A 22,222-nucleotide genomic window follows, 5' to 3' on the forward strand; every position below is an offset into this window, starting at 1 on the left:
GATGGTACACTAGTAATGATGAGGAGTGGGACTACCAACCGGACAACTTGACCCTAAACATCATCCGTTCGTTCAAAGCATTGCCGGAATCGTGCATTATGATCCGTTGCGTATTATCGAGACACTGCAATTCATAATTTGACGATTCTCGGAGGAACCTCGGTACGCTAACTAACTCTAGTAGAGCGACTCGAACGCGACGATTGAAACAGCAGTACCATCCTCAGAATTCACACCTACTCATATTGCGATCTCTTAGCCTTCTAGGAGTGTCATTGACTTTGAATGACCAGAATGTACATATGTCTTGCGAAATGTTTGCTGAGTCGATGAAGTCCTCAACGCCTTCCAGCTAAACAGCTTCTTCGAGACCTTACTACTTGGATTTGTTCTCAGCATGGCCGATATCCCTGCCCTCGTCCAAGTGGGCAGGCCAATAACCCTTCTGTATGAAGCTAATGTATCATTCCTTCCAACGATCCGCCGGCTAATTCGTGCTAGTCCTGTGGGTTTGAAGGAAGCGGCCCTCGATTCTCCGACATTTAGATCGGGGTTCACTCACTTCTCTGAGCAATTCGACCTCGTTGAGAAATGGCTAGAAGGCTACGTAAAGTGTACTTCAAGATTATCACACGAAGTTGCAAATTTCGAATCTTTGGTCAGCGGATTCCTTACACAGACGACACCGCCTACCTACCTTTCCGAGGCCGTCATCGATCATGACTACACGTTGCTGGCAATGAAGAGATATGGCGAGGGTGCGAAGGAGTTTTGGACGGCAACCATGTCTGGACTTAGGAAAATTCAGGTGAACATAGTAGAACCTATCCGGACCTTTCTCTTGAACGACCTTCGATCGTTCAAGGAAACTAGGCGAAATCTTCATGTCACGCAGAAGGAGCTTGATAACCTGCACTCACGCTACTCCGGTCAAGCCAAGACTAAGGAAGCTTCATCTTTGCGAGAAGACGCCTTCCAACTCCATGAAGCGCGAAAAGCCTATTTGAAAGCATCGATGGACTTCAGTGTCACAGCGCCACAGCTACGAATGGCGCTAGACAAGATGCTTGTGAAAGTATTCGCAGATCAATGGCGCGACATGCGGACCCCTCGGCAGAATATAAGCGGCTCTATCGGAAAGTGGGGCAGTGACATTGAGAGAGTCAGAGGTTGGAGTCGTGAGATGGAGAACGGGGAAAAAGCCTTCCGACGAGAGCTCCAGACTGCCAGGAAACAGATTGAAGAGAGCGCCGAAGCGGCCTCTCGCCCCTCACGCGAACTAGAGGATTATGCTGTTGGGTCAGCCTCGGCATCCGCGGTCAGGGCGCCTTCTACTACGAACCTGCAAACGCCGGGCGGTAGACCACGATCTGCCAGGTCTGAGAAACAAGGCTGGCTTAACTTGCGGACTGTCTCGGGAAAGCCCTCAAGGACTACATGGCTCCGGAAATGGTTTTTTGTGAAAAACGGCATCTTTGGGTGGCTCGTACAAGGCACTCGATCTGGTGGCGTTGAAGAAAGTGAGCGCATCGGACTTCTACTTTGTAATGTGAAGCCTGGTAATGCGGACGACCGAAGATACGTATTCGAAGTGAAGACCAAAGACACCACTATAGTCGTCCAGGCTGAGACCGCTCCTGAACTGGTGGAGTGGCTTGCAACGTTTGAGATTGCCAAACAGAAAGCCCTTGAAGACCCAGCAAGCACGGAGTCTCCCGGTCTCGGTCCTCGGGCTCAAGATCCTGCCTTTGCGATCTCTCCCCCAAGCGCACCAGAATTTGCTGCAAGTGCTGCTGATTCTGGGATGCCACAACACACGGACGACAACTCCGGAACATCCGGACTGGACCGAAGCTCAACTCTCCCTGTGCCTGGAGGAGACCTTTCTGCTAATAGGAGCAGCTTCGATGTCACCAATCATCGACGCTCATTCACCGAGAGAGAAGTAGATGTTAGCAGAGATCCTGCGTCGAGAATTATACAGAGGCTAGATCTTCATCGGAAGCCATTGGGAAGTGATAAATCGGCTGGCTCGCTTGCTAGCCCTGGACTTTCTGGAGGCGGTATTGCTAGTCTTATAGCAGCCAGTCACACGTCCATGCCCGTTGGACCTGGAGCGCTACCAACACCTCCGCCGCCCGAGACACCAGTATCAAGGAAATCGTCTGCACCGATTCTTAGCATGCGAGATCTACCTATGAGCACATTAGCCCCCAACACCCTAGCAAACCCACCTGCACCCACGAATCTTAGTGCAGCAGCTGTGATCGTTAATGGCGAGAAAGGTATTGGCGTAGGTCGTATAGATGCGTCAGGTGGTATGCCCAGCGGTCTCATGGCCAACATATGGGGGAGTGCAAATTGGGGTCATCTCAACAGGCTGGAACGTGGTGAGGTAAAATCTCCGCAGGAGAAGCCTATGAAGTTATCAAACCCACCAAGCCCTATGGCTCGCCCCTCGAATGGTTCTTCTGCAAGCGGATCTCCTCTTCACAACGCCGCAGTCTTGGGAGCTAGCGATTCGGCCTCAGGCTCTATTGAACTAGACAAGACTACCGGCATGCCATCAGCACCATCCCCTTCACATCGTAAAACTATCAGCCTTGGTGGGGACGAGAAAAACGACAGCTCTCAGCTAGACTATCCCAATTACTATCCGCTGCAGCTCAAGATGCAAGACGCGCAGTTCCGACTGTTGTTTCCCAATGTGCGTCGCGATGAAAGACTTGTATTAGTATTTAAGGCCACGTGGAGTCCGAACGAGCAACAAGAGTTTCCAGGAAGGATCTTTGTCACTGCCAAAGAGATTTATTTTTACAGCAATCATTGTGGGTTAACTTTAATCACGGGTGTCGGCCTGGACTCAATCTCAGAGATCACAGCGGCGACGGGAAAAGAATGTGACTTCGTCTTCTGCCATATGAAGAACAATAACAACCAAACAACCGGTTACAATCGCATCACGATCAAGACCTTTATAGAACCGCTTAGTCTGCTTCAGCGAAGACTCAACTTCTTGGTGCGGAACCGCACATCACAAGGGATTGGCATTGAAGAGATCATGAAGACTCTCATTAAGATGGAGCAAGATGATCCGGAAAGCAGCCCGAGCATAGACAGCTGGGAAAACGTATCCATCAATACGCCCACTGATGGCGATTCAACCCCCAGGCGCAATGCATCCCACAGGGATCAGCGAGATCTCAGAGCGAGTAAGGCACCTTTCATTGTTGTCTCTTCCTATTCGAGACTGCTTTTGAGTCGTGAGACATGTTGGAGGAACAAGTTGCCCATTCTGCTCCCCTTTCTACTCCCCAGTTATGTCGTATTACTCAGATCTTATCAATGAGTGGTAATACTTACTCCGAAATGTGCTAGGCGTGTTAATTGACCGAGGGTTGTACGGGAGTAGCGCTCTCCAGCTAGACAGCGCAGGAGACAGTAGCAAAGCCTTCAAACTTCCGAAACAGCCTATCACATATGCTCCATCCGGAATGGACAAGTTGGTTTTGGAGAGAAATTGGGACATCAGCCCGAAGGCTCTATTTCATATTATGTTTGGAGATAAAAGTGTGGTATGGTACGTGCAGTTCGGAGCAACTGATCCTTCCTGATCTTCACGAACTCCGGGTTTCAAAGACCATCTTTTGAGACCAGAGCGCTCTTCTCATTCCCCGATCCTAGGTCATGATTCGGCTTCTTGCCCTGAAAAAGCCATGCTGACTTTTAAATCTGCATAGGCAACTTCTGTATCACGAACGGCGGGCTCGACGTGAGTGGTTTTTGAGACTTTTGGGGCTCTCATTTCCGCGTCGACCACGCTGACAGCTTCAAAGACATCAAGCAAAAACCGTGGAGTAACCAGCTGGAACACGGGTACTTGCGTCGTGATTTCGAATATCAGATCGAGTATCTGGATATTTTGAGTAAGCAGCTCTTATAAGACAATCGCCATTCTCAGCCCCAGCTAACTGGCCTTCACCCAGGACGAGTACGGATTGCCACAGTTGAAGACCACCAGATGGTGGAGGTGGCTAATGAACACCTCTTATATGTTATCTCGGACCGCAAGCGCCCTTGGCATCTCCCACATCGCGATAGTTTCCTCCTACTCACTAAAGTGGTCATCACCCATCTGGCCAAATCAAAGTGCAAATTGGCCGTCTATACCAAGGTTGAGTGGACTAGACCTCCACCTCTTATGAAGGGTATGTTGCCCATCCGTGGTTCCGCATTCTGGAAACATGCTGACAATGATAAGGTATTGTTGCCGAAGCAGCACTGAAGGAACTTGAGCTTGACGCCTTGGACTTAGCAGACGTGATTGCGGATCAAGTGAGGAATTTTGCAAGTGCCCATGGTCGAACGAAGAAGGCGATCCAGATCTTTGGTTCGGTTGGGCTCCAGACGCAAGTTTCTTTGTTTGCTGGGAACGATGCGCCATTGAAAGCGCAGTTGCGGCGTAAAATGAGGCGCCGAACTTTGACAGCGCTCGCTTTCGAGTCTCTTGGTTCGCTTTTGGAAAGTGTCGCCACCTCGGCAGTGCAGACAGTGTTTGACCTTGTACGATGGACCTGGAAAACGATCGACGCAAATAGCGTTCTGCTCGCTATTCTGGCAACGAGTGTCTTCGTCAACGTCATCTTCTCTTCAACGGGCACGTCCGAGTGGTGGAGGGAACGGAAAGCTGGCAATTTTATGGCTAGGCTGGGAGTCGGGCCAGACCTCACAATGAGCAAAGCCGTCTACCTGCATGAGATTCATGAATTTAACGCTCTGGAACTTGACCTTCGAGAAGCTTCTAGCAGTCAATGGTAAGTCTAATTCCGAGTCCCTTGTTGGTAGCCGGCAGCAACGATCTTACTGGTCTTGGTTTAGTCGAGATACCTTTAGTAGCGTCATGAACCTTGGAAATGATTATGCACATCAGCACTCACAACAGCTCCCCTCTATGAGACCTTCGCAGACTCCAGCAGCTCGTCGTCTACAGAGGAGCCGAGAACACTTGGGCTTCCAAAGACATGACTTGCTCGTGGCAATGCGAGTGATCAATAACATCGAGCGTGAGATGCTGCAAGCCGAGTGGGAGAATTGGCTCTTAGAAGAGAACGTCAAATGCAAGCATTTAGGGGTTATGCTGAGTCACAACACTACAGGGAAAAATAACAATGGGCGACATGTTTTGGATGGCGAATCCAGACGCCTCGAGGAGGCCCGGGCGTGGCAGAAGCAATACTGCGACAGCTGTAACAAAGAGCTGGAAACCGTGGTGATTTGAGTGTGAAGCAGGGTCCGGAGAGTAGCAGGAGGACTGAGCTCTAGCCAGAGACCTTGCAGCTCAACTCCGATTCCCCATAAGGAAACTTCGGCCGTTCTCGCTCTAGCGATCCTCCAGATGTTTGGTGGCTCGGTGAGACCGAGACATTGGGACAGCGAGTGGGTGTGCGACTGGTGCACAGACCTGCCCACTCATTCTTCGACCTCGACGGAAATCTGCACCAGCAGTGGCTAATCTAGGCGTTCCGTCTGGCAAACATCTAGCAAAGGCTCAGGGAATACTTGTCTTGGCCTTGAGGCCTCAAGCGATGCTTCACCAGAAAAACGATCTTCTGGAAGCTGAGGGCACTTCTGGAGGATGATTCGTCGTTTAGCTCAGGAATGGGAAAATATGATGCAATGCAAGAGGTGTGCAAAGCCCCATAGGACATGGTCAGGCTATCAAGGTCTGCGGACCGATACATCACCGTTTGTGTGAGCCTAAGGTTTGCGTCAAGAACGCTGTATGAGGCCATGCAAGTATCAACGGCAGGGTCCTCAAACATTCTTCCGTTCGCTAATCTAAGCCTATTGGGTTGAGTTGTGGCTTTCATCCCTTGCCTCCGTGCGCTCCCTGAGACATCTTTCTAGTCACTAATAAGCGCTTGCACATGGCTACTTGCCTAGGATACATCGGTACCAGATTGATACATCACACTGGGTTGTATTCTGATGAGAATTTCCGGAAAAGCCTCCGTCTATAAATCTCCAATGTTCCTCCCCAAACAGTGTGTGCCCGTACCCATTAGTGTTGCGTTGCTTAGTCATTTCAACCTTTCTTCAGTCATTTCATGGCAGAGCACCCAGAAAGACCTCTTCATGTTCGAGCCGAGACTTATGGTGGCTGGCACACCCACCTTCCGGACGACTCGATATTCGAGTCCACATTTGGACATATATCATGTTCACAGGGTCACGACCAATCCGCTGAAGACTGTAATTCTCGACAGCAAGATGCAGTTGGCTGTTCAGTGTCGAATAACCTCAAATTACCGATGCCGACCCATTTTCGCCATCCAATGCGAAAGCTACAGAACCCTTGGAGCGACGGCTATGACTTTTCTTCAATTGACTCCGCGCATGTCGGCTTCGGCTCTGATCTAGAGCCAACGGAGCTTGAAGCTAGTCACAGTGCGGTCAACAACAGCCACAGCGAGGCTTTCAAACATCAGCTAGCCCTGGATCGGGTAGAGCCTTCGGGCTTTTATTTGCGCTCTCCAATCTCAGGTCTTTGGCCCTTATACTTGCTACCTCATTGTATTGAAGGATTCAGCTGATCGTTCCTAGATCTTTCAGCCGCAACCAAAACATCGTTCCCCGGTTTCAATACGGCCAACTTTGAGTCGTATTTTGGCTTCGATGCTTCAACAGCCTCGGCGTATGGTAACTTCCCTGCGGCATCGAGCCCTAGTGTTGCCGATTCTTCACCGCGAGCTCTCTCTCGCATATCACCACACGCTGGATCATCTCGTGGTAGAAGCCGTTCTGATGGCTTGCTAGCGGTATCTAGAGCCGAGCACCAATCGCATCTGATCAACAGCACCGTCAACATGCTAGCCCCTGCCTCCCATAGCTCACAGCCATCAGATTCGCCGGAGCTCGCATCAGGCATGGCGGAAAACGCCGTCGACTCGTTCTCTCAATCACGATCAACAACCTTCTCAGACTTGGACTTCGACTCTAGGTCTTTTGACCATGCAATGGCTCTCGCAGAAGCCAGCTACTCAGCACAAATCTCAGAGGACACTCCGAGTCACGCTTTGCAAGCAAAGTTCCATCCTGCTAAGCAACCCAACAGTTCACCCTGCAGGCATCGCGAATCTTCCCCACCTGACCTCTTCGCACCCCTGAATATTACTCCCGTCACCCCTCCTCGTTCAGAAAAAGTCCGCCACCAGTCCCTCCGATTTCCGAACGATCTCTACACTCCTCTATACGTCCGTAACCACGGCATCAAGCGTGAGGGGTGGTGTGGCATGTGCCGCCCGGGTCGCTGGTTAGTACTCAAAAACAGTGCGTTCTGGTATGACAAGAGCTTCATACACGGCATCAGTGCTGCGAGTGGCAGGCGGTTTGAAGAGCCGGTGGAGGTGAGAAGGACGACTGGAAAGGTCAATGGGCAAGGAGAGGGGAAAGGGGTTGGGCAAGGGGATGGATGGGAAGGATTGTGTGGGACTTGTGGAGTTTGGACGACACTGGGAGGAGGGAGGAGAGGAGGTGTGCCGTGGTTTCGCCATGCTTATAAGGTGAGTCTTGGAATTTTGATGAATTGGGGGGGGGAGGGAAATCGTGATGCTGATGACTGCAGTGTCATACGCATCCCAAGGTGCAAGATATGCCGAAAAGGAGACGGGAGAGCAAGGGCGAGAGGGTTTCGAAGACGATGACATCTAGACCTGTTGGTAGTGGAGGAGGAGATGATGGCGCTGATGGGGACGCCAAGGAAATCCTGTGATGTGCCCAAGGATTCTTGGACCACCGTGTGTCTGCACCTTCTTTGAAATTCCGCTTTCGGGAACTGCTGTCTGGCTGGGTAATAGTCTTGCTGCGTAATTTGTCTCTTGGGCGGTAGTAGTCTTGTTTCATACTAACCTTACATACACACATCAGGGTTTGGTTTTTCTTTACATGCAGAGTGAGAATCTAACGGTAGTAGACGAGTTATGAAATGTCTGAATGGTCCGGCTTCTTACCGTGATATGGCCCTCAAAGGGTGGTTTTTACCCCATAATCCTTCTATTATCCGCTCGTCAGTCCCCCTTCGCGGCCGCCTTCGCACTGGGCGATTGCGTCTTACCATCGATGTGCTTGCCTCTCAATCACTAGACCACTGTCCAGAGTTATACTAAACAATCGTCTTATGTAATTACCTCGGAGGCGACGTAAGGTTCGTGGACCCCGACAAGGATGCAAAGCTCACATATTTGTCTGCCCTGTATTTACCTAGCCGGAGCTATTTACCGACAGTGTTCAAACAGCTGCTCCTCGTAGAGACATTATCAGATTGATGAGCAGCAGAAGTAATTCAATTCTTGAATATTCAACCCTCTTTACACTGACAGGATCTCACGCTTCATTGCCTTAGTCTTGTCTTGGCATGGGTCGATTGGGCCTAGCGCCATTCAGCTCAGCTTATGTCGTGCACTTTCACTGTGCTACATAATTAGAGTATCAACCATAGGAAGATTCTACATCAATACAATGATATCGAGTCCTTGACACAAAGATGCAAGTCATGTGCGGGTCCCTGATTCGCCATGTCAAAAACAGTCAGAAGAAGCCGAAGCAGCCCGAGACACAAAACCGCTGGTTCACGCTCCCTCGTGAGATACGTGATATGGTCTACCGTGAGGTTCTATGTAAAAAATACTTGGTCCAATGCTCAGCGAGGTGGAAAAGGGGAAAGGCTGTGTTTAACGACGATAGACCTTTATTCTGGTTTAGGGGCAGACATTGGTCCTGGAGAGGACTCTTCTGGATGATTAAGAGACCACTGTTCTGGGCCGACATTGCTCTACTCTTGACGTCCAAAGCCATCAGTCAGGAAGCAATCGACATCATGTACGAAGAGAGTTCGTTCTGCGTTTATTTGGGGCAGCGATCGATACGATGGTACCGCATGACCCCGTTACCCTCTCAGCAACTGTTGGCTCGGATGCAAAATTTCGAGATCGGAATGTGCGTGTGTGACACCCTGGACCGCACAGCAAGCGAGACCTGGTTCAAGAATTTCGACGGCAGTCACACCATGCGCAATACCTGCCGCATTTCGTTTCCCTGCTACTACTGCCTACTCGAGTTATACGACGATCATGCGCCCTTTTCACGAGCCTGTCGGTTTCTCGTTGGCTTCAAGGCAGTGACCATCACGCTCCAGCTCCCCTGTGCACATGCAGACTTAGAGGAAGAAGTGTCAGAACTCTGTACTTCAATGAGGGAAGGTTTCAAGACGGCGTTGGAACCTGACCTTGGGCCCGGCCATTGCTACGATGTTGAGCACGTTTTCTCTTTGGAGTTCCATCCTCGCAAGTATCTCGAAGATGTTCAGGCGGTTCTGCCAACGTCGGCAGGGTGAGCGCTTGTCCTTGGGGAAGATATTGAGTCTGAGGCTGCGACATGATGAAAGTGCCCCTTTTCAGAGGAACTCGCCAAGGTCAAGCAATGATTGTGGTTCAGAGCTGGAGAGCTCGGCATGAGCTTTCCAATAGTACATGAAAATCCTTCGGGGTATCCATCCACACTAAATCCTTTCTCGCCAACGAACACTCGATGTAGGGTTGTGCTTGTGAAATTTGCAAGACTCTCCTCCCTCCTAATCTGTCACATCAACGCAACTTTCCCACCAAGAAGCATATAACATAGCGATTGTTGCCAAATAAATCCGTGTGGCATTGTCCATGACCAATAGAGGTTCTACTTGGGCTCTTCGCACCATATCTTCCGCTATCTCGTACTCTGGCAGAGTTCTTGTTTCATGGGTAGGACTTGTAGGGACCCTTTAGGCGTCGATCACCAGATTCCGGAGGTCAGGTCCCGAAACCTCAGGCGTTCTTAGGGCACAAGTACCCGGAGCTGGGCGTCATTCTTTCCCAGTTGCCCCTTATCATAAGTCAACAACGACTGAAGCTACAAGTGGCATCTCAATAGCACATTTACAATCCATCAAACTATCCGAAAATTTACAGTCAAGAACTTAATTGTATCCTTCGTTTTCGAGAAGCTATCGCATTGCAAAACCTCCTTTGGATTTCTGTGCCTTGACCGTGCCAGGATATGGGATACCTTTCGCCTTGGTCATGTCAAGTCCGGGAGGCCAAGCAAGCTCTGTGCTTCACAAAAAAGGATGGACTGAAGCAGCAGAAGGATCTCGAGAGGCAGGATGTCGGTGCTGAAGTGTGTAGGGTATCAAGGTGTGAAGGATTTTCAGGACGTTATCGTAGATTAACAGTTGGCCAATCATGCCTGGATAGATTGAGTACTGTACTATTCATTTAGCGTATTCAAAAACATCTGGAATGCTTGGCACCGGAGATCTTTCACACCACACACCCAAATTCGTACTGTAGCATAGAAATCTCTCCGCAAAATCATTCAAATCAAGTAGCCACATCGCAAATAGTCGCATTTAATAAATTTTGAAGCTATATAACCTCAGCTATATCTCCCAAACGCACTAATAACGCACTAGCCACCGAACCGCCGTCGTCGCCGCCCCTCAATCGCCGTCGCAGTAAGAACTACCCCCCTATAACTACTGAAATAGCCTCTGCTTAAGAAGCTCAGAAACAGATAAATAGGGGGCTGAGTATTAGCAGCAGCCCCTACGGGGGCCCTGCGACGGCCCTATGGGCTAAGTATTTAGGTTCAAATAGGGGTGTCTGACTATCAAGCGCAAACACCCCCGGGACTAGGACCAGGCTTTTTTAGCTGAGTTGCTAATATTGAGGAACATGCCAAGACTTCAGTATAGCTTCATCTTTTCATTTGAGACCTATACTAACGATAGCAGTGTTATTGAATAATTTTGCGGAGAGATTTCTATGCTACAGTACGAATTTGGGTGTGTGGTGTGAAAGATCTCCGGTGCCAAGCATTCCAGATGTTTTTGAATACCTACGCTAAATAGCAAGATGATGTAAGGTTTCCCCCCTAAACGAGGATCGCCCGGGTAATTAGAGTACCGAGAAAATCTACCTTAATTAATACGAGGAAATGCCCACCTGAAATCTGGCCTTCAATACGCATACGCTGCTCTTTGATCTAAATTTGTCCGGACAAACATAAACTCGACTCTCTTACTCTCAGTACATTCAAACCCTCAAACTCTAGCTAGATGGGAATCCCAACTTTCATTTCTGGAGAGATCTGGATTGTTCCTGGTTCGGGCGACCCGTCAGGGCGGGGCCCCGTCAACCGGAGTGCTGGGGTTTCTTGGGCGCTTTTGATAGGGCTGAAACATCAAAGCGCTTGTACTGGTACTAATCTTAGTACTCGGAATATATTTAAGGCCCGAGGCGGCCAGACTCAAATGCAATGAATACAATGCAACGGCCCAATGCAACGCTCTACTCTTTTGGTAGAAGACCATGCTAGACAAGTAGTTGACAGTCTACGGAAGGTGCTGGAAAGAGTCGATCCCGTCCAGAAGATCCTCACCTCTATTGCTCCCATTCCTTGGGCTTTATCACATTTTTCAAGGCTCCATCCACTCCGATCTCTGCTATCGGGAAAGGTAAAACCCCTGACTTTATAGTCAGACAACGCTCCTTGTCCGGTTACTTGTTCGCTGTCTTCGATTCGAGACTCGTGACAGAGAGCAATGTTAGGGTCGTGATATGTCTGCGTTCTGTCGAGTATAAGTCTGCTAGTCTCCTCCGAAAGGAGCGATTGGTTGCGACCCTTGAGTCTTTCCAACGCAAGACTTTGCTCACAACACATTGCTTCCGCAAATGTACCCGTCAATGACACTCTATTTCGGTCGTATGTCTTATTACCTGGAAATGTGCATCTCATCGAGAGGGAGAAAATGCTATTCGTCAAACGTGGACATGCTCTCCCAATCCTCCATATGCAGTCGCCCGTGTTTTTGCAGATCACTACAATATCCATCGATCATGTCCATAGGTATCAAGAGTTCCGACTCGGACATGCCCGGCCTCGCTGACAGCATGACATGATGGCTTCGCGACCTCCTTAAATGCGTAAGTCTTTACCCCAATGCAGGTAACTCCTATTCTAAGCTTTCGTACCTCCCTGTCAAAGTCTCATGACACTGCCGAGATAGAGGCGAGCACCGATGATAGCGTGCTTGGGAGAGCGATCCTGGCGCGTATACATCCTCTCCACTGCCCCCAACACAAGAGCCTATCCAATGTCTCTCAAATGCATGATTTTTCAGCCTGGGAAGTTGCAGGTCAACGCTGCAAAAACCATCCATGACGGAGTCTTCATTGCCTGTTGCGACGATCCGCCGCTGCCTCTACAGGGATCTTGACCGGGTCATTCCCATCTACAATCACTACGTTTCCAATACCATCGTGTCCTTGGACCTAGACACCAAACCTATCCTATACATGCAAAAGTTGTACAACTCCGTCCTCGATCAGGATCTGCCCTTCCTCATCGTAACCATCAGCAACGATCATAACCCTGCTCGCAAAGAAGAAGACATCATAGGCTATGCATACGCAAACTTTTACCGCCGCCTGCCTGCCTTCGGCGGTACCGTCGAAATTCTCATCTACCTTGACCCAAATGCCACGGGCCAAGGGATTGGGAAGAGACTGCTGGACGTTCTGATGGTGACGTTGAAGGAGGTCACTCCGGCCACAGACCGGGACCATGGTATCAGGGAGGTGCTGGCGATTGTACCTGTGGATGAAGGGCGTGATGCTAGTGGATTTTTTCGGAAAGGGGGGTTCGAGGACAGGGGATTGTTGAAAGGAGTTGGGTGGTACGTGTATTTCGGAGTATATCCTTCCTGTTCGATAGCAGACAGCTTCACTCCTCAGCAGTGTCTTTTTGTTGGGGCTGCATGCTATCTTTTCGGGACCAGAAAGCTTCTTCACTCTCCAGCACCGTCTTTTTGTTTGGGTGAAAGGCCAGGGTTTGGCAGCAAAAGGATTTTTCAGCTCTCTCAACTGGTCTCATTTCTCGGGATTACTTGGAAACAGCGACACTGACTCTGAAATCTACGCAGGAAGATGGGGAGGTGGGTTGACACAAGAACTTTTCAACGGTCCCTTGCTGAGGAGCCAAAGGATGGAGAGAAGGGCGTGCAGAAGAAGAGACAGCCAAAGCGACACTGGTGGAGCTCTGTGTTTCGCCGGAGATGACGGCTGGCAAGGCCGATGGTACGGGACTAATGAGAACGGTGCATTGGATACTACACTCCAGAGGAATAGACGGAGAGCGAGGATCAAGACTCGCAGGGATTCGATGTACAGGGCTGATATGCCGGGCTTCACTGCAGCGGGGAGGTATTCGATTTAGATTCTCACACATAGAAGATCGTATCATGTGTCCCTGTGTAAAACATCCCGACCCAGATCCCATTGCCAAACCCTCTCCAGACGCCTCACTCCTCCTTGGTCGGCGTTGCTGCCCTAGCAGGCTTGCTGCTCCGGTCGCCACTTGCGATGGAGAGACCGTGCAATATGTCTCGCGCGAACTCATAGGCCATGTAGCTAGGGAAGACGAGCCATAATCCGCTACCGACGGTGTCAGCCTCGCTCCTTGAATGCAAAGTGGGGGACGTAGGAATGGAAGAACCCACTTCGGGATGATCCACAGGAAGAGCAACGACAGCGCATCATTGTGTCCGATATTGTCGAAGCCGGAAAAGAACTCGTTGCACCCTTCCCCACCTCATCAGCCCCGCCTTCCCCAACCCCCCCCCCCCCACCGGGAAAGAAAGAAAAGAAAGAAAATCCCACTCACAATAAAGCACCGTCTTACTAACCGTCATCACGCTCACCCCGAACCCCACCAAACACGCCACCCCGCCCCACCCCCCCCCGACCACCCTCTTCCCCCCATCATCCTCCTCCCCATACCGCCACACCACCCACAAATACGCCGCGTAACCCACGCTCTCCACGACGTTCAGCCCCGCCTGCGCGCCCGTGAAGCCGTTGCGCGCCTCCCACGCCCCGGCCCCGTACAGGCGGTCCACGCGGCCGTAGAGCGCGTACGGCACGAACAGGGGCGCGTGCCAGGCGCCCCCGGGCGCCATCGTGTGGGGGCGCAGCAGCACGTAGGTTGTGTCCCAGCAGACGAGGGGGAGGGAGATCAGGAGCCAGAGGAGGGTTAGGGGGGGGGTGTGGGTCCAGGGGCCGGGGGAGGGGTTGGGGGGGGTGGGGGGGGGGAAGGTGGTTGGGTGGGATCGGGTTGAGACCATGGTTTTGGTGGGGTTGGTTGGGGTTGGTGGGGGGGGTTGTTGGGAGGGGGGGTGGAAGGGAGTGGAGTGGGTGATGAGGTTTTTGTCGGTCTTGGAATGGGGCTAGTACTGATCGGGCGACGTGCGTTTGATCCCTTTTACGGCGGTAATTCTCGTCCTCGGGGATGCGCGGACACGGTGCGGTGTGGAAAGCGAAATTTTGCCCGCCGGTTGCGGAGAGTATGATCTTCGTTGGTGCTATCTTCGTTGGTGTCATGTATACACCACCCAGTCAGGATGTCAATGAAGTGCTTCCGTCACTCGGCAGGCCATTGGCGAGAGTGATCGTTGCATTGAGTCGGGTAACCTTTTCAGGCTCGGGAGGCATCAGCTTTGGCAGCTGCTTGGATTCCGAGCTCCGTTATCTGTCTTTCAATGCTCGAGATCCGCAGGGTTTTACGGAAGGGTTCATGGTTGGGTCCGTGGTTTACGGCATTCCTGGCTCAAAAGAGCGAGGTTTCTCGATTTTCCCGGTTGTCAGGCTCGTGTTTGATGGCATTTTTAGACGGCGATGAGGGGTCCTGGCTTGTTGATGCACTTCGGATCTCTTTCGCTCCCAAATCGAAGTGCCTCAAACCTTCTCACTGGGGCAGCATTTGGATGTGGTCCGCGATAGCATACGCAATTTTCTGAACGCTTGCTGCCTTTTATATTGCTATTTTTTCCAGGTCAGAAAGAAGCGGAAGATCCACTAATAGTACTATCTACCGTCAAGAGCAGCCTCAACTCTTCAAATCGTTCCACCCCCTGCCAAAATTCGGTATGTCGGTTCCATCATCTCACCTTTCGATGCCTGCTTCACTGGCCTTGTCCTCATCCTTCGAAGATCTCACAATCATGACGCCATCATCAACGCACTCCAGCACGTCATCCCAGCAAGAAGTGCCATCAACGTCCGAAGAGAGAAATCCTACTAGAGCTCCTAGAGATGAATGCAAATGATACTACATTTCCATTTTGATAAAGATGCTCCTGTTGCTGGTGGCATTCATAGAGAATATGCAGATTCAAGACAACTGGCTGTCCAGCGCCAGACACCAACAGCAGGTGGCTAAAGTGCAACGCTGGCAGCAAGAGGTACCTGAAATGCAGCAAACACATCAGGACTGGCGGTCTCACGTGGAGAACAATTACGACGAGTTACAAGAATGCCAATCCAAGCTTGAAGAAGCAGATAGCAGATTGGAGAAGATGACGCTCTCCAGTTCCAGCGTGACCAACCTGACTGGGGCTACCAACCTGATACCCTTGGAAACGTTGAGATTGGCTTTCAAAGAGACTGTGAAATGAAGGTCATGCGCCTCGGGAGAGGTTGAGTCGGTTGAGATTCAAGGCAGTGAGGGCAGCCGTATGATATGGTCATGCAACAGAAGCAAGCATTAGAGGTACTGGGCAGATCTTCGCGGAGTCTCGTGGTGCGGAAACGGGGATAGACGCAAGATTTTTTTGGGAAAATGGTTGCTACGAGAAATTCCGTGACTGAATGGTCATGAGTCCTGAATACTCTGACCGATAGACAGAAACTGCTACAGTCCATTCTGAATATGCATAAGCAACGGTTGTATCGTTGTCGTCGCCGGCTCTCCAACATCCTAGGGTCCGGGCAAAACATTGCAGCAAAATACAGCAGCTAGTATTGGTCGATCACCAGACGACCCTACTACTTCTTGTATAGATGGAGCTTTTACCTAGTATGCGGAGAGCACATCGTGTGATCTACGCAATTAATCAACAGCTAGGTAACTTATAGAAGCCAACTTCTCGGCGAACATTCGATGCCAGGCAGACCTGCAGGGTCTTTTCACTCGAACCACGAGCTCACAGGACGGACAGGAAGCCACTCCTAATCCGGACTCGCTTCCATCGTGATCTCTGAGACCTCGGTCCATGCAAAGAAGGACGTGAAGAGAGAACAATGACGACTTTCGTGCGTACGCAGGGGACGGGACCATATGACGGGCACCTAGCCTTCTACAAGTGTTGAAATTCTCTCGTAACAGTGCAAATCTTGCCATACTTTCAGACGCCACCGGTGCCAGAGCCGTGGCAACTCGGGTACGACCATGGCTCCATGGCTCCTGCTGGATCTCCGAAGCTGTTCGGCTACTGGCAGGACTTGCCTTCTCCGCGACCGATCTCATACTCTTGGGTCATTGCCGGCAAAAATTGACATAAGCGAGCGGTGATCTCGAGCTAGCAGCGGGTATCCTGAGGGTATTGTTGTGTTTCTGCGAGCGGTGGTGAGGATCTCGTCTGCAAAAGGCCCTTCGGTACTCTTTCCAAGAGCGGGGTAGCAATCTAGATTCCAAATCGTCAAGGTACTTATCACATGTGGCTTTGACCATGATTCAGTGGCATCATATAAGCTGACTGCATGCACATTTCCTCTCATTTAATACACCGAATTCGCACCCCCTGCACACACATGTGTTCCCCAAGCCTGGTTTCCGAAGATAGTCGCGTGAAGTACGTGGGGTACTACTAATAATACTTCTGGTAGAGCTAGTAATCTCGCCTAACTTCTAGTATGAGACTTTGACTTTTAACCCTTGTCTAAGATATCTGATTCGTCAAATAAAGGAAAAGATGCTTAGTCAGCGTTTCGCAGCGCATACTAAAATCTATTAAAGATCTTACTTCAACGCTGACAGAAAGTACCTTACACCCGAGGGTACGGGAACCAAGTAAGTGAAGACAAGGGGAAATTATTGCAGGGGGTGCAAAATTCGTCTAATTGCACGGACGTCTTCTTCTTCTTCTTCTTCGAAGAGCCGCACGAACATGGACGTCATGCAGAGGCGGGGTGCATATTTAGTCGGGCCTCGGTCATGAAGGTGGGCAATTTTGTCCAATTGAATATGCAGATTTCTTTCGAACTTTCCATGGCTTTTCCAGACCTCTTGGCAAGTTGGCCGTTAAAAAGACCATTTTACCCGTGCTAGATCCCGTAGGCTTGATGTCCGTCATTGATCACATAGTCCGAACTCAGAGATCTTGACTTCACTTGCCACTCAGGGAAAGTCCTGCAACCCTGCAACTCTGCAACCCTGCAATCCTGCCATCCCGTCTCGAATATTAAGTCCCGAGGGTGTCTCGAAGCACGACCCTTTGTTTGACGCGTGTCTCAAGACCCCACTTCTCTTGGCGGTCATCAGACTTTGCTGGCCGCTGGCAGGGGCATCAAGAAGGATAGAGGATGGGAAGAAGAGGATGATGATGGAACCCATGACGCTGCAGTGACGGCGGGTGTAGTTAAATGATTAAAGATTAAATGAATTAATTTGGGCTTAGCTATGAACCCGGGGGGTCGGGGCAAGGGTCAGGAGATAATGGCAGATGTTAAAAGCTTAGAAGACGGATCATGCGGGTGTAAGCCATGCGCGAACATGGATATGGTCTGGGGCGGGGTACTCTAGTCACTAGTCTTCCCTACCTTTAATTTTCCACAAAAGCGTTGGTCGTTGTCTGGACCAAAATGTCCAAGTACCGGCCGAACTGAGCGACGTTGAGACTCACTTCAAAGGCTCCGGGGTGTAAATACAATATTTTAATCTTTAATATTCATGCAGGAGCCAGCGAGCTCAATCAATGCGCCGTCTCATCATTCTCGCATAAGTACGTAGGTACATCCAATATCAAAAGATTGCTATAAAGAGCTCGACCGATGCCCATTCATCTGTTGCATCCCCATCCATTGCCCTTTCTCACTTCCATTTACACATTGACCATTGTTAGCTGCACGTAGATACCGCCCCCCATCATGTGGCTTGCGCCTTTCTTCCTGCTAGCGACGAGCTTCGTCCAACCTTCAATACAACAAGATGGGAACACTTCAACCACATACCCCGGTACAACATATCCCGACGCCGTCTCTCCCAATCCCGCAGCTTCGGCTGATGCCACATTCTCACCACCACACTACCCTTCGCCATGGGGATCAGGCGCTGGAGATTGGGCGGGTGCCTATGCCAAGGCTACCGCTTTCGTCACCCAACTCACCTTGATGGAGAAGATCAACCTGACTACTGGTGTTGGGTATGTACAATACGCCGAGCAAAGGATCATGTCCGAATCCTAACGAGAAGATAGGTGGCAAAGTGAGCGTTGTGTCGGTCAAACCGGAGCTATACCTCGACTTGGATTCCGAAGCTTGTGCCTGCAAGACTCTCCGGTTGGGGTCAGATACGGTACGTATCTTGCATGCTAGGCATTCATCATGGCCCTGCTGACGGTGAGAAAAGCGGATTTCAGCTCTGTCTTCCCCGCCGGTGTCAACGTGGCCGCAACCTTCGATCGAGGTATCGCATATGCTCGAGGGCAGGCAATGGGCGCTGAACACCAGATGAAAGGCTCAGACGTCCAGCTTGGACCTGTCGCTGGTCCCCTCGGCCGTTCACCGGAAGCGGGGCGGAATTGGGAAGGTTTCAGGTGGGATGGTACACTGTAATGCTGCAGGGCTTGGCTGAAATTCCCATCCAGTCCCGATCCTGCCTTGACCGGCGTCCTGTTCGCCCAGACTATCCAGGGTATCCAGAGCTCTGGTGTCATTGCCTGTGCCAAACACTTCATCGGCAACGAGCAGGAGCATTTTCGTCAAAGCCCCGAAGCTGCTGGCTTTGGCTTCAACATCAGTGATAGCATTAGCGCAAACATCGACGACGCCACCTTGCATGAGCTCTATCTATGGTAAATCTCTCGTGGACACCCGGGACATACCCTCATGCTAATTCCTCCAGGCCATTTGCGGACGCGGTCAGAGCCGGTGTTGGTTCCGTCATGTGCTCTTACCAACAAGTCAACAACAGCTATGCCTGCCAGAATAGTTACATTCTCAACTACCTCCTGAAAGGCGAGCTGGGCTTCCAAGGATTCATCGTGAGCGATTGGGCGGCGCAGCACTCCGGTGTCAGTTCTGCAATTGCAGGCCTTGATATGTCAATGCCTGGCGACACTGTCTTCAATAGCGACCATTCATACTGGGGAGCGAACTTGACCGTTGCCATCCTCAATGGCACAGTACCGCAATGGCGTCTCGATGATATGGTCACCCGAATCATGGCTGCTTGGTACTACGTAGGTCGTGATACCACGTCGATTCCCATCAATTTCGACTCCTGGACCACCGACACCTATGGCAACGAATTCTTTTACGCCAAAATGGGCTACGGTTTGATCAATGAGCATGTCGATGTGCGTCAAGAGCACGGCAATCTCATCCGCGAGATTGGCTCCGCCAGCACTGTCCTTCTTAAGAACACCGGAAACACGTTGCCCTTGACAGGAGAAGAGAAGTTCACTGCGGTCTTTGGAGACGACGCTGGTGATAATCCTTTGGGTCCCAACGGGTGCCCCGATCGAGGCTGTGACAACGGTACTCTCGCCATGGCTTGGGGTTCCGGAACTGCTAACTTTCCATATCTTGTAACGCCCGAGACTGCCATTCAGAATGAGGTTGTAGGGAATAACGGCGTGTTCCAATCGATTACCAACAACTTTGCTGCGGGGCAGATCCAAGCGCTTGCAGGTCAAGCCAGCGTTGCCATCGTGTTCGCCAACGCCGACAGCGGTGAGGGATACCTCGACATTGATGGCAACATTGGCGATCGCAACAATCTCACTCTGTGGGACAATGGGGACGACCTCGTGACCAGCGTCTCCGCTCTTTGCAACAACACAATCCTAGTCATTCACTCAACAGGCCCAGTACTCATCGGCAACTATTCGACGAACCCAAATATTACCGCCATCCTCTGGGCTGGAATTCCCGGCGAACAGTCTGGGAATTCTATTGCAGATGTTCTCTACGGCCGTGTCAACCCATCCGCCAAGCTTCCTTTCACGATGGCTAAGACTCGCGAAGACTACGGGACCGATATCCTCTATATTCCAAACGAGGGTACAGGCGCTCCTCAAACGAACTTCACTGAAGGTGTCTTCATCGACTATCGTTCTTTAGATCGAACCAATACCACTCCAGTCTACGAATTTGGATTTGGCCTGAGCTACACCAAGTTCTCTTACTCGAACCTGCAGATCAAGAATATGCGTAGCATCAGCGTGTACACCCCTTCGACAGGCTTGACTACTGCGGCACCAACGCTTGGCAGCATCTCCAACGATTCAGCCGATTACCTATTTCCTTCCAACATGACTCGGATTCCATACTACATCTACCCATACTTGAACTACACTGATCTTGCAACTGCGGCAAACACAACCGGCTACGGCGACAATAGCTTCGTGAACGCTGGCTCACAGGATGGTTCCCCACAGCCACTGATTGCAGCAGGGGGTGCACCAGGCGGCAATCCAGGGTTATACGACGTGCTCTACGAGGTTACGGCTACTATCGCCAATACCGGCAGCCTGGGAGGCGCCGAAGTGCCACAGCTGTACGTCTCACTCGGCGGACCCTACGATCCTAAGGTTGTACTGCGGGGATTTGAGAAGCTGTCAATTCAGCCAAATATGAGCACAACGTTCACCGCGGATATCACTCGTCGCGATATCTCCAATTGGGACACCGTGTCCCAGGACTGGTTCATCTCGAATTACACTAAGACGGTGTATGTGGGAAGCTCGTCGAGGACTCTGCTACTGTCGGCGATTCTGTCATGATCGAGAACCAGTTCCTGCGAAGTCAAAACGGAAGCTTGAAAGTAATTGTGGTAATGATTATGAAAGTTGGGGATGAAGCAAGCGTATCCAAAGCATATACATCCATGGTGTTCGAAAGCTCTTGAGCACTTCTTAACCACGGAGCCGGACTGAACCGCTAGGAAAGTTAGATGCGTCAAGAGGCAATGACTTCAACATTCTGTCGGACCTTGCTCGCTGTAAATAGGAACAAATAAACCTCAGGGCCGAAAACCCCGTATCTCTATATATTGTTGTACCCTCTGTCAAACCCTGAGTTGTGCTACACCCTTTTTCACAAGCCCCCCAAGCTTCGACCACCGAACCACGTCCCCCCTTTCCCATCTCCACCATTCCTTCCTTTCCCCCTCCCTTTCCCGACCGCCCCTCAGCCGATCCGCCTACCTACAATCCAGCCCATCTCGATGAGTCAGTCCAACCCGGAAACCCATCGACTCCTCTCCGCTCAGATCAGTCGAAGAATACCCATCGCAAACTAATCCTCAACGCATGAGAAAAAAAAGCTCCCTGACACACATGCCGAGGACTGTCGAAGATATAACCGTCACCGCTATCCGGTCTCTTTTCGCAACTTCCCACTCCGGGGGGGGGGGGAGTTTATTCATTTGTTCGGAGGTTGCGATTTCGCCCCCGATGGATGGATGGATGGATGCATGGATGGCGTGACCAGTTTTCCCCGTTTTGATCCGGTCGTCGTTGGAAGGGGGTGGGTTTGGGAGGTTAGCGGGAGGGGGAGGGGGAGTTAGGCGGTGGATTGTGTTTATACTTTTGTTTGTGTTTGTGTTTGTGTTTGTGTTTGTGTTTGTGTTTGTGTTTGGAGGCCGTGGGGACGGACGGACCCGTCGAAGGTTCATGCGTACGGCCGGGTTGACCCTCTTTTTGTTTGAGATCGTCGAGCGCTGCTGCGTCTGACGCTACGCCACGCATTTTTTTTGCTGCTTCTGCGGTCTGCGGTCTGAGGGGTTGGCCGGTGGAGAGGGGGTGGGAGTGGGAGTGGGGCGGTGCGGGCGGTCGGCGGTTTGAGTTGGTAATGTGGTGATCTACCTTTGGCCGCTGTTTCTGCTTCCGGGTGGTAAGAGGGCGCTTTTGACTTTTGACAATCGACGTGCTGAGACTTTCTTTTTGGGGGGGGGGTTTGGGTGTTGCGGCGGGGAAGTTCTGGGGTTTTACTTGCTCGGGTTCCGCTTTGTCGACGACGACGTCCGGGCGAGCTGTGATGGAACCTGGCAGTTAGTCTGGGGGGTTGGAGTACCATATTCGCTCAAAGTTTCGGCTTCACACCCGGACCGGATGTCATTCATGCTTCAGCTT

The 22,222-nt window shown here is 51.0% G+C and overlaps 6 protein-coding genes across 6 annotated transcripts; 5 read left to right on the forward strand and 1 right to left on the reverse strand.

Moving 5' to 3' along the window:
* Positions 1-397: 397 nt before the first annotated feature.
* HO133_000892 (uncharacterized protein) lies at positions 398-5,278 on the forward strand (the record flags this gene model as incomplete). The annotated part of the gene is made up of 7 exons (XM_037291825.1): positions 398-3,212; positions 3,379-3,580; positions 3,741-3,772; positions 3,837-3,926; positions 3,987-4,208; positions 4,262-4,814; positions 4,879-5,278. The coding sequence occupies 7 exons, from the start codon at positions 398-400 to the stop codon at positions 5,276-5,278; spliced, it is 4,314 nt and encodes a 1,437-aa protein (XP_037152187.1).
* Positions 5,279-6,335: 1,057 nt separating this feature from the next.
* On the forward strand, positions 6,336-7,771 carry HO133_000893 (uncharacterized protein; the record flags this gene model as incomplete). Its single annotated transcript, XM_037291826.1, has 3 exons — positions 6,336-6,543; positions 6,604-7,562; positions 7,625-7,771. The coding sequence occupies 3 exons, from the start codon at positions 6,336-6,338 to the stop codon at positions 7,769-7,771; spliced, it is 1,314 nt and encodes a 437-aa protein (XP_037152188.1).
* Positions 7,772-12,251: 4,480 nt separating this feature from the next.
* Positions 12,252-13,308, forward strand: HO133_000894 (uncharacterized protein; the record flags this gene model as incomplete). The annotated part of the gene is made up of 2 exons (XM_037291827.1): positions 12,252-12,769; positions 12,831-13,308. The coding sequence occupies 2 exons, from the start codon at positions 12,252-12,254 to the stop codon at positions 13,306-13,308; spliced, it is 996 nt and encodes a 331-aa protein (XP_037152189.1).
* An 85-nt stretch (positions 13,309-13,393) lies between these two features.
* Positions 13,394-14,050, reverse strand: HO133_000895 (uncharacterized protein; the record flags this gene model as incomplete). The annotated part of the gene is made up of 2 exons (XM_037291828.1): positions 13,394-13,502; positions 13,827-14,050. 2 exons carry the CDS (start codon positions 14,048-14,050, stop codon positions 13,394-13,396), a joined length of 333 nt encoding a protein of 110 aa, XP_037152190.1.
* Positions 14,051-15,091: 1,041 nt separating this feature from the next.
* Positions 15,092-15,544, forward strand: HO133_000896 (uncharacterized protein; the record flags this gene model as incomplete). Its single annotated transcript, XM_037291829.1, has 2 exons — positions 15,092-15,147; positions 15,289-15,544. 2 exons carry the CDS (start codon positions 15,092-15,094, stop codon positions 15,542-15,544), a joined length of 312 nt encoding a protein of 103 aa, XP_037152191.1.
* A 2,470-nt stretch (positions 15,545-18,014) lies between these two features.
* HO133_000897 (uncharacterized protein) lies at positions 18,015-20,872 on the forward strand (the record flags this gene model as incomplete). The annotated part of the gene is made up of 5 exons (XM_037291830.1): positions 18,015-18,289; positions 18,344-18,441; positions 18,496-18,682; positions 18,734-18,940; positions 18,991-20,872. The coding sequence occupies 5 exons, from the start codon at positions 18,015-18,017 to the stop codon at positions 20,870-20,872; spliced, it is 2,649 nt and encodes an 882-aa protein (XP_037152192.1).
* Positions 20,873-22,222: the final 1,350 nt, after the last annotated feature.

Source organism: Letharia lupina (assembly GCF_014066315.1).
Source record: "Letharia lupina isolate WasteWater1 chromosome Unknown contig_11, whole genome shotgun sequence".
NCBI lineage: Eukaryota > Fungi > Ascomycota > Lecanoromycetes > Lecanorales > Parmeliaceae > Letharia > Letharia lupina.